Here is a 16,360-nt window from a genome sequence, read left to right as displayed (position 1 = left end):
GTCCTGATCCGAGTTCTATCAGTATTTATTGCCCAAACAGCCTTTGACAGAAATATGCCCGACACACGGTGCCGGCCGTGGACACGTCTGAAATCCTTGGCCAGTAGACTGCGTGTTTCCACGAGTATACAGCAATCTCGGGCAGTTGATGCCGAGCGCAGGCATCGTGATTGTGCCCATCTTTATAATGGTAAATCATCTACGCCGATTCAGCAATCGATCCACCTACGATGGGCGCACACGCCTTCAATCTTCCGTAGTATAGTGGTCAGTATGCAAGCTTGTCACGCTTGAGACCCGGGTTCAATTCCCGGCGGGAGAGAATTTTTTCGCTGGACCGACTATATACACCATTTATTTATATTTCTTTGTTCGGTCCGTGCTTTTTTTTTCCTTTGCTTCCCCTGAATCGAATGTCGTGCTGCCGCTGTCTCGTGATGCCAACACATGGAACTGGTTGCAACACCCTGACTGGAGGAACGAGACATTTGTTACGTCCATCACCAACGAACCAAGCAGTCATCATGGGACAACATTGAGCCACGACGCCCATTGAACGGCCAGAGCTCCACCCTGACGGGCTCGCATCCAATCGGCATTGCATCTGTACACCCAGGCCGCCAAATCCATCTAGGTATTTGAAAGGCTCGACCTCTTGCGGCCTTGTTCATCGGTCTCGTGCGCGGGCAGGTACTCCCATATCCACGGCAATAATCTTCAGCTGGGTAGCATTTCCCACATCGTGCCGTTGGCAGCTTGTCGTGATTCCCTACGTCTCCTCGAAGCTGTCTTGATAGCTGAAGCTTCAGCCACGTCGTTGCAAGGGCCGTTCACCTCAAATCTCCGCCTCCAGGCTTGTCCCTTTCCCTCCCTTAAGACATGCCAGGTGAAGCGCCTGACGTACTGCAAACGCATCGCCCGGCTGCGAATTCATATAACATTTTTGTAGACAGCATCACTCACAGCATCGCTGACTGACCTATGTACAGAGAAACGCTACTCAGGGGCTAATCTCAATGACGGGGCCCTTGTACTGCCTCCTTCCCCAGACGTAGTAATACAAGGTACTGTACATGACCACAGCCCCAAACACCACGCTGCTGTAGTTCATGTGCGGCGCGTCCACGACACGTACCGCGGGAAAGAAGCCAAAGACCCAAACAACAAGCATGTACGCCAGGCTGACGGCGTTGTTGGCCGTGCCCACCCAGCCCGGGACATGCCACGGGCCCCAGGTCAGCTCGTACTCGCCCGTCTGCTTTTCCAGGCACGCCGGCTCGGGCAGCGCCCCAGGACAAGGCAGCTTGATGGTCGAGCCGAGCCGGCGATGGAGCAGCAGCGCCAGCGAGATGAAGTAGGTGCTGTACAAGCTGACGAGGGTAAGCGACGTGACGCCGTTGAAGACGGTGTTGGAGCCGATGTTGATGAGGATCAGCAGGCAGGGGACAATGCTTGCGACGGCGATGGCCCACACGGGCACCGATGAGCGGCGATGGACCTTGCATCGGTACTGCTTGTTATTATCTCGCGTCGGCCAAGGGGTGCCCAAGCGGCGCGGCCGCAATTATCCAGGTGAAACGGGGCATACCTGGCTCAGCATGCGCGAAAAGGGCAGCCCGCGATCGCGCGCAAACGACCAAATCATACGAGAGGCCGTGGCGATGAAGCCCACGGTGCCGCTGACGGCCAGGGCGATGAGTATCGAGGTCATGACGGAGCTGCCGACCACGGATCCGGTACCCTGGATGAATATGTAGATGAAGGGGAAGATGATGGTGTCGGCAGCCTCGAGCGCGGCTTGGGCGTCGCCCATGCAGAAGAGAACCGCGACGAGCATGCCAAGACCGAGGGAGCCGTTGACGACGACGCTGCTGGCAATGGCGCGGGGGACGTTGATTGCCGCGTTGGTGATTTCCTCGCACATCTGGGCAATAAAACGGCGCTTTAGCGTAACAGATTGTGGAACAAAACAAGCGACGCGGAAAAGGTGGCAGAGGCAATCAACTCACATGAACGGCGGCGTCGGCGCCGGCAAAGGCAAAGGCCAGCCCTCCGGTTCCCACCATGAAGGATATCCCGTACGTCGGCCAGCCACCCTCGTTCATAAATGTGGAAAAGACGTCGGAGCCGGATCCCTTGGGCGAGTAGTATAGCAGGGGTATCAGGATGCCGAAAAAGCCCAGCACATGCAGGATTAGGAAGGCGCCTTCAACCCTGGGAAGCAGGCCCGCGACGACCGTGTTGAACAAGACGGCAACCATGATGACGGCCCACGCGATCAGAGTGCCGTGGAAGGGCTTGATGACCAAGGCAAAGCCGCTCCAGTTGACAAGACACAGGCCTTGGATCATGGATCCGGCCAGGAACGCGCCGGCTCCAATGGTGGCGATCCAGGACAGGATCGTCAGCCACCCCGTGATGTAGCTGAGGAAGTTTCGGCACGGCTTGGGCGCCAGCATCGACACCCAGTGGTACTGGCCGCCTGCGGTGGGAGCCCTGCGAGAAGTGAGCGCTCATTGCGGGTGAGTGGAGTGAGTGGAAGGAACGGGCAACTTGCATGGATGCCAGCTCGCCGATCGAGACGAACGTGCAGAGGGTGCCGATCCAGACAAATATGTACTGGTAGAGTAGACCGCCGGGGCCGCCGCTGAAGCTCATGGTATTACTACTCGTTTCGCTATGATTTTGTCTTTCTTTTCTCTGTTCTTCTTCACCATGGTAGTGAGAAGGGAGTTTGGGGGTGAGGGTGGTTGGGGGGGTTAGAGGGAAGTTTTTCACTTTAGAAATCCGGATGCAAAGATGCTGTTTGGGTCGGTTAGCCACGGGCTGCGTTGCTGCGTGTAATGACCAGTCTTTGCGGATGGCATGCGACTCACATTAGGACGCCTTCCCAGGTCCCCAGGATGGTGCAGCTGAAGCTCAGCATGGAGAGGAATCCGAAATTGCGCTGGGGAAGAAGCAAAGAGCCGTCAGCATGGTTTGCCGTGACTGGCGCTCTCTCTCGCTCGTACCTTGAGGACCTGCTTTTTCCCCATGACGGCCAGCATGGCAGCATCGCGATCGCGACCGCGGTGCCCGGACCCGATTTCCGTCACATGGGCCTGGCCTTGGCTTTCCTTGGGAAGATGGGCGGCGCGCATTTCAAAGTCCATCTCGATGCCGCCTGGTTGTTTGCGGGTTGGAGAAGGGTCCAGAGCAGCAAGCAAGCAAGCAAGCAAGCAAGTTGGTGAGAGGAAAAGATGACTAGCGCGATACAGAGTATCTATTTGACTTGACAGCAAGATTCTGCAGGATTCTGGCAGAAATGGACGACATGGGGTGCGGAGGAACCGCGTGCGCTGCACGCAAGGGGACCTGCCCTCCGCAGAGGCGGCAGGGCTCGTGTCCGACATGCATTGCGAGCCACGAGGCACTCGTGGATGGGCTGAGATTCCGGAGATGCTGGTCCGCTTACTTGTAGGACGACATGTCCGCGGCACGTTATTGATTCGCCAGGCTAAAGCAGCTGCATCAGGGGAGGGGGGGGGTAAGCGGGATGAGATGTGATGGGAGTCGTCCATGCTGTCAAAGGGCTCGAGAGGCTGGAAACGGGGCGGGTGTGCCGAATTGTCTTGCCCGTTCCGAGAGCTGGAACTTCAAGCGGGCTGCAGAAATTTTTTTTCAGGTAGCAATAACCACCGACAGAGAAAATGAAAAAAAGAAAAAATCCTACCAAAGACCCCTGAGCCATCGAGGCGAGCACGAGCTACTCGCCCACCGCAGAAGCAATGGCGCCCTGGCTGTTTGGCTTCGACTTTTTGCTTTCGACCGCAATATATTGATTGTCTGCCGTGGTATTTGTAGGCTACATGTATGTTATCTTGACTAGTGATAGATTTCCATCCACGGCCGAAACATGGCGACCTGGCTGCTATTCTGCAAACGTCAGCAGACCATCGTGAACCTACAAAATCGAGCACCGTAACCAAGTCGGTCGACGGCAGTTGGGCTTTGGCTGATTCCATTAAGCTAGAGCCTGGGGCCTGCATCTGCACTTTCGAATAAACAACCTCTGTGTGCCTCTCCCATGATCTTGCAACAGGCCTTGCACGCTCCTCGAGGCATCACAGCTCTCGATACTCAAAACCCGTGCTTGTCGAGCCACTCTACGATGTCCGCCTCGGTCTTGGCCCTCAACTCTGCTTTTTTCTCGTCATCTAGCCTCGCCAATGCAGATGCGTTGCTCAGTTTCTGAGGACACAAGAGGTCTTTCAACCGCAGCATGTCGTAAATCTGCCTGGCCCCCTTGATCCTGGATGGAGAGGTCGCACCAACTTTGTCCAAAGCGGCATTCCAAGCCCTGGCCGTTTCCCAGTGCGCACTCTTTACCTCTTCTGTGTCGGGCGGTTGGTCGAAGTCTCCCGAGAGTAGCGCCAAATCGATTTCAGTTTGCCCGAAGGTGATGTTACAGCCGAGGCCATTCGGATACAGAAACTCATCCAAGGGGTTGGAAACAGTACACCAGTCAAAGTCGACCAGTGCAGAGATTTCTTTGGTGTCTTTATCAAACAACATGTTGTTGGTTGCTACATGCATTTCAAATTAGCCATCGAAATAGTTGAGGCGCCAGGCCAAAAGCAAGCCGCTCACTTACTAAAGTCACCGTGGACCAAGCTTTTTTGGCGCTGGTCAACATTGGCAAGCACCAGCTCGGGCCCGCCAGCCGCGAGGAATTTCTCAAGTCTGGCCCCGACGCCATTAGGCTTCCATCCTTGAATAACTGGGCTTTCGGCGGCTTCCTGCATCAACTTGCGCAGCCTGCCGAACTTCCACTCCACGTACGTCTCCACAGGACTCAGCTTCAATAGAGGCGGTTCTCCGCTAATGATCTCGCCCGTCGAATTGAAGGTCAGTCCGCCAAACATGGTGACGGTTTCTGGCAGTTTTGCGTCCTGTACCGCCTTCAAAATCATGGCCACTTGCTGCAGGCATTTTTCTTTATCGGCAGGGTCCAAGTCGGAGAACTGCGTATCAAAATCTACTCCAGGTTTAACCTCCATCATGGTCCAACCAAAGTCTTTCTCGTCCATGAAAGCATCGGCTTCTGCACCTGCCCGTGTATTTGCTGGAGCCCACGCATAAACAGCTGCGGCCAGCGGATTTAACCCGGCTCGTTCCATGGATTGACGCACCAGGTACTGGGCAGCGACGTCGTTCTCCACCCGATTGGTGATGTTTGCCTCTGAATTACCGTTGCTAAGCTTGACGATTAAAGATGTAATCCCATCCGAAGGCGCTGGGACAGTCCCGGGCTGCGAGCCTGGAAATGAAGTGGATGTGGCCGTAACAGATAGGTCCACCTTGAAGAGATAGTTGTTGTAACGAAACTCATACTCTGGGCTGTATGCGACAGTTGATACTTTGGATACCTACATGTTGCCAGCGTGAGAAACGGCGACGACCAAACGACTTAATGTTGGCTTTTGGATTTCTTACCTGAAGACCAAGCCCTTGAAGGAGCTGATGGACGACATTCAGGCGGCGGTCGTACGCTCCTTGACTCCCGTTGACAGTCATTGTGAGCGAGCGACTCTGAGGCGATAATGTTGGCAACGGACCAGCAAGTCTGGTGGTCTCGGAAGCAGGGAGAATGGACAAGAGGACAATGTAAGCGACGATGAAGAGAGCTTTGCAAGAGTAGAAAGGGACCAGGAAACCATTTTAGGGAGGTCAAGGATTGGTGCGGGAAACAGCCTTGTGATTGCGACAGACTGCTGTCAGAATGCTGTCTGGTTCAAACTTCATCCAACCTTCTGCGGGGGACGGGACGGGACAGGCACCACACCACGTTACACGTCGAGAGGGCTCAGCGGGGTTAGTGCCAGGCACTTGCGGGGCAGCCGGCCGCAGCTGGGCGCCAGTCGGGAAATAAATGCAACAGGCGGCCGGCCCGGGCTTTTTCTCTCCAGGGGGCTTCACTCCAGGGGGCACCTGCCAAATCCGCTCTAGAGCGCTGCGGGGCTCCTTTGCCACTTGCCAACAATGCTGTGAAAAAAGGACCATTAAAGCTGCAAGAAGCCTAGCAGAGCCGCACCTAGTGTGCCGTCACGTCCCGAAAACAACGTCGGTTGGCTCGCCACGTTCGATGCTCGCCTTGATTATGAACCATGATTTGATCACAGCAAAAAGAAAAGGTTACTGACACGGAAGCCAGCCGTCTGGAACTTTACCCGACCTCCCCACAGCGGGCGTAGCATAATGGCCACTTATCCAGTCATGAGCCCGGGTGAGAAAAATAGAATAACAAAGCAGGACCCTCTGCATCGGGGGGAGAGAGTGATGGAGCGACGGCTCAGTCGCGCTTCCAATCAGCTCCCACCAAGTCTATGAGAGTCGGGGTTTCATCCTTGATCCAGCCTCGGGGACTAGATGATAGGCAAGAGTCTCTGTCTGATGACACTCTTCATCGAGTCAAGCTAGCTCAGAAGCATCTGAGCGACAGCAGTATTGTCTTAGCTTTTTGTGACGACGCGATTATGCGGTAATTTCTGTCCAAGAAAGAGAGTCGAATAGCAAGTCGTAAGACTTGCCACCAAGAGACGTCTGTTACTGCCCACGCTGTTTACTGCTATGGTCGAAGGTGTGAAAAGCCCTCATACAGGAAGGCATAATGGCAAATGCATAGCCTATGCGCTCCATCACTGAAGTTTCGCAACCCGAATTATGTACTCCATGCCGTATTACGTTCTCTTTGATCCTTTAGCCATGGTAAAAGTATTTGGTTCGGATATCTCAAACTTTGATACTGCGACAATATAGGTAAAGAGGGTATTGATAATAACTGCACCTCATCTCTACATCCAAGACATCTATTCTCTGCCTAGTCGTATTGGCCACTCAGTGAATAAATGGGGGTACTAGAAATGAGACCCGATAAAGAGTCCGAGCCAGCCAACTAAACACAGTCCATCTCGCTTCGAAATCGCCCTTCTGAGTGTTCCTGGTTAAAATTATACAGTACCCGAGCATAGGTTTTGTCCTCAAAGTTGGCACCAGGAAAAGCTGCGACATATCCCGCCTATTTTGGTGAGAAGAATAGCGCCTCCCGGATTCTGTCTTTATTTCCTTGGCATCTGGGCTCGGGCCACACGGCTTTATCCGTACAATATCCATGGCATAGTCCCCCTTCCCAAGACTGCTGACCTCCGCTATTCGAATCTGTGCCCTGGGAGCTACAGTTTAGGGTTAGTAAAACAAATCAAGGCCCCAAAACCAATTGCCAAACAATCAAGTATCAATCTCAATCTCTCCATGTACAGATGCAGTCCAACAGGAGAAACAAAAAGTCGCAAACAATCGGGCGTTTTCATCCTCTTCCCCCCCTCAACTCTGGCAAAGCTGCGTTAGCCTCCTCCTCATCGTACTCGTCCGCAAACCAATCATCCGGCTTTCCAAAGTGCTCGCGCACCTTGGGCCAGTACGGACTATCCCTCGGACAATGCATAAATCTCTTGAATTGGTCGATGGAATCTGCCAAGGGACTGATGTATCTGTAGCACGCCGTGCGCTGCCTCGCCCAGTCCTGCAGTTCTCCCCAGTCGCGACAGTTGCGCTTCTGCCCCAGCCCGGTCTGGTGTTGGTGGTGCTGTGATGAGGTCCGAGGAGTATCGTCGGCCTGGCATACGACGTCTTCCCGCAGCGAGTCGAGACAGTGCGTGATGTGGCCCAGTGGCAGGGTCTGATGAACGCCAAACTCGTACTCTCGGATGGAGCGGTGGATGTTTTTCTGCGCCACCGGTGTTATTTTTCTTTCAGGTCCCCGCCTCCTTGCGCCGAGGGAATCGAAAACGTACCAAGCAGTGTATATTGTGGTGGCTGTTGAGCACGTAGATGCCCTTGTTTTGGTCCCACGGAAACGGCTGAGCGATGGGAATGCCCTTTTCCGCGGCCCACAAGTTTGGGAGCGCGACAACGCCCACGTCAAAATCCAGCTCGTCCCATAATTTGCCCGCCAGGGTGAGGTTCGTGCTCGCGTAGTCTGTGTACCCGCTCACGGGTCGTGAAAGCAGGGTTTCGAGCTGAGCTGCCGAGCACGTCAGCTTCGACGGGGAAATGATGCAACGGTCGAGCGCCTACCATACTCCGAGCGCACCGGCTTTGGCTTTTTGGCCAGTCTGAGCAAGCCTACGGCATTCAGAACCAAGGACAGACAGAGTGCCAGATGGACTAAACCCCATCGTCGCTCTCGACCCGAGGCGATGCGGCCTTGGTTGCTCTCGGCGTTGTGCTCGAGCAGCGGCCGTGAGGAAACGCGCGAATCTTTTCCCGACATGATTCTCGTCTCGCATGTTCCGCATCTCGGCCAAGTCTTCAAGCGTGACTGTTTCCGCACGCAAAGGAACACTAGGACGACAAGGCCTTGATGACCGTCACCTGACGAGCGCTGCCTTACCTCCACCTGTCATGAGACGTCATGTTGTCAAAATGACCAGGGGTGCAAAATGTGGTTGCAGACACCTCCCATGTGGGCTTATCTGGCTCGAATCAAAACGAGCAACTCCGTGCAGCACGCTGGCAATGCGAAGCGACAGCTGAGCCGGTGCATGCCAGCTGCATGCCAACTGCATGCCGGTCTGTTGGGGCCCCTCCCAAACGAGAAAAGGGACACGGACGCTTCGTGCTTTTTCTGACGGATGGCACAGTTCCCGATCCTCGCTTTCTTCATACGCAAACAGTGGAAAGCTTTTCCCTCAGTTTTCCTGCCCGAGACCATCTCGCCGAGAAAAGAACCTCGAAAAAAAAGGGGGGGGGCCAACAACATCCCGACATGCCGCTTCGATTATCGCGAGTCACGTCAACAACCGACTTTGAGGAAATCACCCGAGTCCAGTTCCTCGCCTACCGCGATCCATGGATCCCCCTCCTTCAACTATTCTTTCCTGTGGCAGACTCCTCACCCGACGCGTACGAGGCAGCCATCAAGGATGCCACTCGTCGGATAACAGAATGGCACCAGTCTGACCCAACCAGTACGTGGCTCAAGGTGACGGACGACGCTACTGGCCGCATCGCCGGCGCCGCCTGCTGGCACATGTACGACCATGACCCCTACACGACCTACCCCGACATAGACTGCTACTGGTGGCCCAAGGGTGAAGACCGGAAAGTGGCCAACGCCCTCATGCGTCAGTTCCTAGAGGCGCGCAGGACCTACATGCGTCGGCCGCACATGTGTATGAAACCCGTTTTTTCAGCCTTTGGTCAAAAAGAAGGACAAGTTCCACTTACTTGCTGCCAGTTCTAGATAATTGCTTTACGCATCCCGAGTTCCGAAGACGCGGCGTAGCCACGTTGCTGATTGATTGGGGCATCCGGCAGGCTGATGCCCAGGGCCTGGGGACATACGTTGATGCTTCCGACATGGGTTTGCAATTTTACCGTCGCCGCTGGGGATTTGTCGCGGACGAGCAGAGGGAGCTTACCATGGCTGGCTTGCCTGTGACGCCGCGCAGGGTGGAATTGGGAAAACAGCTCTTGCCGAGCGGGTGGTGGCCCTGTTACCGGCCAGTGGGAGGCAAGTATGAGCCGGAAAGGGATGCATTGCCTTGGGACAAGACGTGACGTAGTGGGAACGATGTCATGCGGGATGTGGATGTTGAAAACAGGGTAAGACGGCACAAATTCTGCTTCGAGCTGTTGGCTAAACATTTGGCTAAACACTTGCAGATGTATGTACAAGTCGGGTCCCCCAGTGAGGCTGAGGCGGAAACCTGCCGGTTTCAAGGAGGTTTCCATTGGATTACCAGCCGACGGCAAAGATTCCGCAATGCCTTTGAAAGCGGGACAATTGCATCAGTAATACGTACATCCGAACACTTACCAATACTCTTGCCAAGGCCGACACCCAAAGCTCCTGCATGTTTTCAATTTTTGCATTTATCCTGCATTTGGTACATGGGATGCAATTTGTTGAAATCCTCCGCTCAACCTCCAGGACCGCCAGCATCAAAACATGGTCAACAGTTGCAGCCCAAGCGTTCCCACACGCCACGCTTTTCGGGAAGCAGAAAAAGCTCAGCCTTATCCACGCTGCTTCCGCCCTTCCGAAAATCCAAGATGGCTGCCCTGACCCCTCTGTGCCAAAGCCCCGTGGGCTGATGAGGCCTGGTCGCTCTGGGCACGAAACATTCCGCACCGTCGGCGTCAAAGTATTTTTTTTGGCGGTACTCTGTAAGGGCTGCCGCCTTGGCTACTGTACGGCTGCAGAGTAGGCTCGGCGTCGTCGTCGTCCCTAGTCATTCCTGCGATGCTTCCGGCAACAGCAGCGCTCCCGGTTCTGGATTTGAGAACCGGTACAGGTGGCGGCAAGTCAGTGGACGTGCCGACCCTGTAGCCCACGGGAGCGGGATATGCGAGACTAGAGAGCCCAAGCAGGGCAAGAGCGATAGATGGTAGTCGCATGGTGGGCTTCTGTCCACTGTCCAGTGACCTTTGTCGTTTGAGGAGAGAACGAGGAGCTGCGTCTGGTCTCAAGGATATAAAGGAGATGGCTGTACTCTTTGCAGAAGAAAAGGCGCTTCTGGGTTTCTATAGAGCCGACGCAGAATCTGCTTTGCTGGCCCTGCCAGGTGCGCATTCAGCGTCAGCCCTCCGAAGACAGCGAAGACTGCTTATCGACACCCCTCAATACACGAGCCCCCTGTCCACCTTGGATTCCACCTTGGATGGCTGGGCTTGCCAGATGGTCTGTCCCATCATCCCATGTCGCATCGGGCGCGCGGCTGTCATGCTACACGGCAGGACTGGCCCCCAACTTACGCCCGGCAAGACAGCCAACTTGCGTCCCTACAGAGCACGAAGTGCCGGCCCGAAAAAACACATGAGACGGATTTGCGTCGTAAGCCGTGGGGTGAGTCCCTCCCTCCCGACACCTGCCCGGAAGAGAAGAGTCGTGGCTCCCGGATCATGTCATAACTGCGTCTGGACTCCGCACCCTCATTAACCAAAGCTCTCGCTCGCTCTACGTACCACGTCCCGTTGGCTCCCCCAAGATTCGGCAAGTTCTGCGAGCGCCCTGCCAGGGCCCAAGACTCCCACGGCTCAGGCCAACAATGTCGGTCCACGACGAGTGAACCGGAACTTTTTCCTTTTCCACGTCCCATTTTCCATGAGCGCATGGACTCGAGGCATCAGCAAATGGAAGAAGCGACCGCCGCCACGCAGCCCCTGGTGACGCAAAATGACTTTTCCTCAATACCCATCGTCATCAGCTGGCTGGCGGCTGTTGTAGTCGTGCTCTGCGTGGCGGCCAAGCTCGCCATGAAGCTGAACATGGTTCGCAAGCTTGCGCTTGACGATTCTTGCATCCTCCTTTCGCTGGTAACTTGGTGGCAGGAACTCGAAATCGCCAAAGATGAGTGCAGAATCTGATGTTCCTCCTCTCCGCGCAGGCGTTTAGCATTGGCATGACGGCCGGCGTCATAACGGCCTGTCACAACGGTCTGGGAAAGCGTCAGAGCGGACTCTCGGATCGAGAGCTGCAAATCTATCAAAAGGTTCTTGGAACAAAAACTGAAAAAATAAAATAAAATAACCACTCTTGCGACTTTGGCTGAACGCATCTCAGGCTGTCTACGCAGCGCGGCTCATGTATATCCTGACGCTGGCCTTTTCGAAAGCCTCGGTGCTGGTTCTCCTCGGGACGATATCGTCCAACGCGACGCATCGGGTCCTAGTCTACGCAACGGGCATTTTCCTATCTCTGTGGGCGCTGACTTCTGTCCTTGTCTCGGCCTTTGTCTGCGGCTTGCCTCGGCCGTGGGCGGTATCATCGGGGTGTATTCAACAGGTGCGTTTGTTCCAAGCCCGCTCGCAGAACGCCGCTCCGCCGCTCGCACCTTGGCCGCCTGGCGGGTGGCGGTGGCGGCGGAGTGCGTGCAGTGCGTCAGCATCGTGTTTGCCTGCGTGCCCTACTTGAAGCAGTTCTTCCTGTCGCTGGAAAGCGGCATGATCCGCGTGGACGACGCGCGACGACGCGAGCGGACAAGCTCGACGTGGCGCCGGGGTGCTCGGTCGAGGACGCCCGACAGAAGCAAGGGCTCGACCTTGGAGAGCCGCGAGCTGGCCGAGCTGCAGCCCGCGGCTGGCTCGTGGGCCGGCGTCAACGTCAGCTCGGCTAGGGGAGGACTCGAGGACGGCGACGCCGACAGCATACGGAGCACGGCCAGGATCATTCGGGCGACGAGGACGTTTGAGGTGCATAGGGAGAATGTAAAGGACGGTGATTCTGGGGCATGATGGCTTCGAGAAGTGTTTATGGTCTGTCCGGTTAAGGGTTTAGGAATACTACGGGCGCGGACATGATCCCGAGGCTGCAAGGATAACTCAAGCAAAAAGGGTTTCCGGCTGAGCTGTGACCGAGCAAGTCGCTTTGCATCAATCATACAACGGGAGGTCTAATCAAAAAAAAGAATTATAAAAAAAAAAACAAAAAAAAACCAAAGAGAAAGAGATCCAGGACGGACACACTTGCATGTGCATGGTGCCAGAACAACCCCTGTGATTGTTTCTCCACGACGGGCAATGACGACGGGGTTGCGAGCGGCACCAGCATCATCGTCTGCGAGCATTCAGCAGCAAACAACGTCCAACAGCTTCGTCCAAGCGAACGAGCCTGGATGCCCGGACTTGCCGCGACTTGGCGCAATCGTCGGCATACACGAAGATGCCACTGCTGGAAAGCAGAATAATAGTTTCAGGCCATGGCAGCTTCAACCGCCTGGTCCTCGGCAGCGAGTCTCCACCTGAAAGCCTCCTCTCCCCCGACCACAAGACCTAGAATCTACTGAGGAGATGCATGAGGAACACTAACACGCAGGCAACTCGGTCGACTGCCAGCTGCGCCCCCATCTTGGGAGTCCGCAGCAGGGCCGGCTCGCGTGGCGGATGCATAGCAAGTAGGCGACGGAGGACGGTGCTCGATCGACGTAGCGCAGCCGGACTGCCGACGGCGCAAGGATTCTGGATTTCCAAGTGCCGCGCTGGGCGCTCAATTTTTGTACCCGGGGCGAGAACCCGTCATCTGGACGGAGGGGTTCGGAGTCCATCACGTCATGGGGTGGTGCCCATGATGGGATGGGTGATTGCCGACGCGACGGCCAAGTCAGCACCTGCAAGCTATCTTCCATCCACTTGGGGGTTTCCATTTCGATTCATTACTATTCATTTATTGTATACAGTTTTACGTAGATGACCCGTACCGGATAAATCCGTATCCAAACGTTTTACTGTTGCGAAGCTCTATCGAGGAGCAGGCGGAAGGAGTCGCCAGGCTTGCTTATTCTTCCCCGTCGGTACGCAGGAAATCGCTCGTGCAATGAGACGGAAGCGATCCTGCGCCCTCGGGGCAAGAAAGTACTGGATGTTGCTGTGCCGTTGTGCACTGACATGCAGTTTACCCTCGGGTTGCGATCACGTCGCATCAAGAGATGGCTGCTAGCACCTTGAGATTCATCCTCGAGCGGTTGCATTGTGAAACGCGCGGAGACGGACACCCCTTGGCGTTTGTTTCGTGTCACGCCGAGAACCGATCAGTGCAGCATCGTCATTCCCGGACGCGAGCTGGGGCAGGACGGTCCGGCTGGCGTGACAGGATTTGCGGAAAGGGAAAAATCCACCATCGCTTGGCAAGTCCGAAGAGCACGTTTTCAGCATCCTTGCCCCCAGTTGGCAGATGCGCATCGACGCACGGGGAATCGATACGCGGAATACGGCGACATACTCCGTACGCGTCAGGTTCTCCTCTCAAGTCCCTGCCAAGCGTTCCTGCTCCCTTGCTTCTCGTCCAAGTCGACGAGAAATCCGCTCTGAGCCTACGCTTTCCCGTGGTCGTCGGGCGTCCCATGTCGCGCCCATCTGGGGCGATGACGACACGATGGGGGCTCAAGGCAGCGGGCAGTCGAGCGATGGCGTGTGGTTGGACAGATCAAAGTGGCCAGGGCGTCGGAATCGACGACTGCGCAGTCATGGGCCTAGGATGCTGCGCACTGCTCGCGCGTCTGGCCCTAGGACATTGGGGCGACGGGGTGAAATCTTCCGGGAACATCCAGGTCGTGCGCGTGCTGTTTCTCGCTGCAATGCAGGTCCCAGCATGTTGACTCGGAGGTCCCAGAGGTTCGCTATCAAGGAAGCAGAGGTTATTGGTTGTGTTGAGGGCCATGTTCACCGGCTCTGTTTGATGTTTCTGTTTGAGCAGCCTTTGTGCCGTTTGTCGTGCGCTGGTTTGACGAGCTGAGCTGAGCTGAGCTGTTTGGCTAGCGGGCCGTATGAGTCATGTGGCAGCCTCACATATCAGGCACAGAACCCGATAGGTACAGATGATCATTTCCCCACTGTCACATGACCTTACCTGTATAGGCTCTCCACCATCACATATCCTAGCTTAGCTCAATGAAGCCTCTTTTATATTACATGGTCCCCCTCACAACCCCCCTCTTACCCCCTCTTCTAGTCCGTATGTACTCCGTACATGCCCAGCCATCCATGATCATCGTCTTCCTTGTCTACATGGCATCATTGTGCCGCTGCATTTCACAGGTTGATTGTTGCGCTGCGGGACAGAAAAGCCCCCAGCTGCGAGACTTGTATATAGCCAAGACCAGGGGAGTTGGTGAGATCCAACAGCGCACACATGGCTACAAAATGTACGCATCCGGCTAATTCATAATTTTCATGCGTATCAGCGTACGGATTATTCCGTACATTTACATGCATCCTTGCAGCAACAGCAAACGCAGCCCTGTGCAACAACATTCGCCTAAACGGGAAAAACCCGGCGGGGATGCCAGCAGCTGCGGTGGATGCCACCCCAGCCTGGGGTTTCACGGGGTTTTCGATGGTCCTGAAACCGCTGTTGCCTGCAGACCGTTGCCACGACCAAACCGAAACGCCGGGTGACGTCGTCGACCCTTGCTTAGCGGCCCAGACCCCAGGCCCAGGCCCAGACGAAGACAAGACGACAAGCCTTGCGCACCACGAACCCCCTTCTTCGAGGCTCTGCACTGCAATGCCCATCGTCCCTTGCCGTCGACACGCGCGGGGGCCAGACCTGCATGTGTAAGTCTCCGATTGGCCCCGAGGCTGGTACGCCCGACGAGCAAAGATAGAGAGAGACCCGTGCGTTAGCTTGTGCGCAGGACGTCAGACGACTCCCATTGCGCGTCGGGAGCTGGTGCCTTTGTCCCAACGCGTGGCGTGAGACCGAGAGCGTCACGCATACCCGCGCGCAAAACTCCGCCGTCTTCGAGTATCGCTGTGCTGCCCTGGTTGCGGCGGAAGAATCCTGACAGTCGATCGGCAACACGTGCATTCAAATCGGGATGCCGTAGCCGCAGTCGTGGTGGCGAGGGAAGAAAAGAAATAGTGGACCATGACCAAGCGTCAGATAAACACCAGGGCGCACGAGCTTGCCTGGACACGGGCCCTCGTGCGCAGGAAGAGCAAAAACGCAATCTCAGTGTTTTTGACTGCCACGTAAACAAGGCAAGCAAGGGTTTTCCGAACATGCAATAACGCTAAGCCTAAACTACAATCTTGTACCATTTGCTTATTGTTTTTCTGTAAGTACCTAAGTGACCTTGTTTACTTTTTCCTGCAGGGAACCTTTAAAGCGCGGATATATTGAGGGAAATCGCGATTTGGTGCCACTTTCGATGAGGGGCTGCGATTCAGGCCTATACAATACCTATCCTTGTGTGCTGGCTAGAGTCTGCCTTTGGATTTACCTGCCAAGATTAGGAAGGGACTCGGCCTAGGGCTAGGATTGCGCGCAACTTGATATGCTAGTGCTCTTCCGTGGGACGGTCAAGAGGATGCCGCTGGCTACTAAGCTGTTGAAGGGCGTTGCTTGATAAGGCTGTTGATCCTACTAATAATGCATTGCAGACGTAGTCTACAAAGCAAAGCTACGAGGCCATTATGCGGGCAAAAGCCGCAGCAGTGCGTGGCGTACAAAGGAGAAATACATGTAGAGCGGAAAAAGGAGACAAGGTTGGCATGTAGCTGCTGATGGAGAAATATGCTCACAACACTACGACGGAGACAACGAGTTTGAAGGCATGCGGCTCTATTATTTCGGGCTTAGCGTTATTGCATCTTTGAAAACCTTTTCCCTGCCTGTCTACGTGCACGGGTTGGACAGGGACAAGCCAGCCCGGCTTGTCTGGCCTTGATTCTTCTGACACTGGAACCGGCAGGGGTGCGAGGAAGATCTCGCATATGCCATGTGGACAGACAGAAGAAGCTGGAGACCGAATCCGTAGAACTGGCCCCAAGCACCCGGGCCTAGGACCCAGCCGACTCCGTTCTCCTGCCCCAACAGCCC

The 16,360-nt window shown here is 55.3% G+C and overlaps 6 protein-coding genes across 6 annotated transcripts; 2 read left to right on the top strand and 4 right to left on the bottom strand.

Moving 5' to 3' along the window:
* Nucleotides 1-1,000: 1,000 nt before the first annotated feature.
* Nucleotides 1,001-2,658, bottom strand: UV8b_05995 (uncharacterized protein; the record flags this gene model as incomplete). Its single annotated transcript, XM_043143492.1, has 4 exons — nucleotides 1,001-1,510; nucleotides 1,589-1,924; nucleotides 2,010-2,496; nucleotides 2,588-2,658. 4 exons carry the CDS (start codon nucleotides 2,656-2,658, stop codon nucleotides 1,001-1,003), a joined length of 1,404 nt encoding a protein of 467 aa, XP_042999425.1.
* Nucleotides 2,659-2,774: 116 nt separating this feature from the next.
* On the bottom strand, nucleotides 2,775-3,152 carry UV8b_05994 (uncharacterized protein; the record flags this gene model as incomplete). The annotated part of the gene is made up of 3 exons (XM_043143491.1): nucleotides 2,775-2,802; nucleotides 2,877-2,947; nucleotides 3,012-3,152. The coding sequence occupies 3 exons, from the start codon at nucleotides 3,150-3,152 to the stop codon at nucleotides 2,775-2,777; spliced, it is 240 nt and encodes a 79-aa protein (XP_042999424.1).
* A 967-nt stretch (nucleotides 3,153-4,119) lies between these two features.
* UV8b_05993 (uncharacterized protein) lies at nucleotides 4,120-5,556 on the bottom strand (the record flags this gene model as incomplete). The annotated part of the gene is made up of 3 exons (XM_043143490.1): nucleotides 4,120-4,565; nucleotides 4,634-5,408; nucleotides 5,476-5,556. The coding sequence occupies 3 exons, from the start codon at nucleotides 5,554-5,556 to the stop codon at nucleotides 4,120-4,122; spliced, it is 1,302 nt and encodes a 433-aa protein (XP_042999423.1).
* Nucleotides 5,557-7,345: 1,789 nt separating this feature from the next.
* Nucleotides 7,346-8,311, bottom strand: UV8b_05992 (uncharacterized protein; the record flags this gene model as incomplete). Its single annotated transcript, XM_043143489.1, has 3 exons — nucleotides 7,346-7,765; nucleotides 7,833-8,062; nucleotides 8,116-8,311. 3 exons carry the CDS (start codon nucleotides 8,309-8,311, stop codon nucleotides 7,346-7,348), a joined length of 846 nt encoding a protein of 281 aa, XP_042999422.1.
* Nucleotides 8,312-8,806: 495 nt separating this feature from the next.
* On the top strand, nucleotides 8,807-9,600 carry UV8b_05991 (uncharacterized protein; the record flags this gene model as incomplete). The annotated part of the gene is made up of 2 exons (XM_043143488.1): nucleotides 8,807-9,164; nucleotides 9,278-9,600. The coding sequence occupies 2 exons, from the start codon at nucleotides 8,807-8,809 to the stop codon at nucleotides 9,598-9,600; spliced, it is 681 nt and encodes a 226-aa protein (XP_042999421.1).
* Nucleotides 9,601-11,154: 1,554 nt separating this feature from the next.
* Nucleotides 11,155-12,276, top strand: UV8b_05990 (uncharacterized protein; the record flags this gene model as incomplete). The annotated part of the gene is made up of 4 exons (XM_043143487.1): nucleotides 11,155-11,358; nucleotides 11,430-11,534; nucleotides 11,606-11,827; nucleotides 11,920-12,276. 4 exons carry the CDS (start codon nucleotides 11,155-11,157, stop codon nucleotides 12,274-12,276), a joined length of 888 nt encoding a protein of 295 aa, XP_042999420.1.
* Nucleotides 12,277-16,360: the final 4,084 nt, after the last annotated feature.

This window comes from Ustilaginoidea virens, chromosome 4 (assembly GCF_000687475.1).
Source record: "Ustilaginoidea virens chromosome 4, complete sequence".
Classification (NCBI taxonomy): domain Eukaryota; kingdom Fungi; phylum Ascomycota; class Sordariomycetes; order Hypocreales; family Clavicipitaceae; genus Ustilaginoidea; species Ustilaginoidea virens.
The sequence above is the reverse complement of the archived record's forward strand: the minus strand, read 5'-3'. Positions and strand labels throughout refer to the sequence as shown.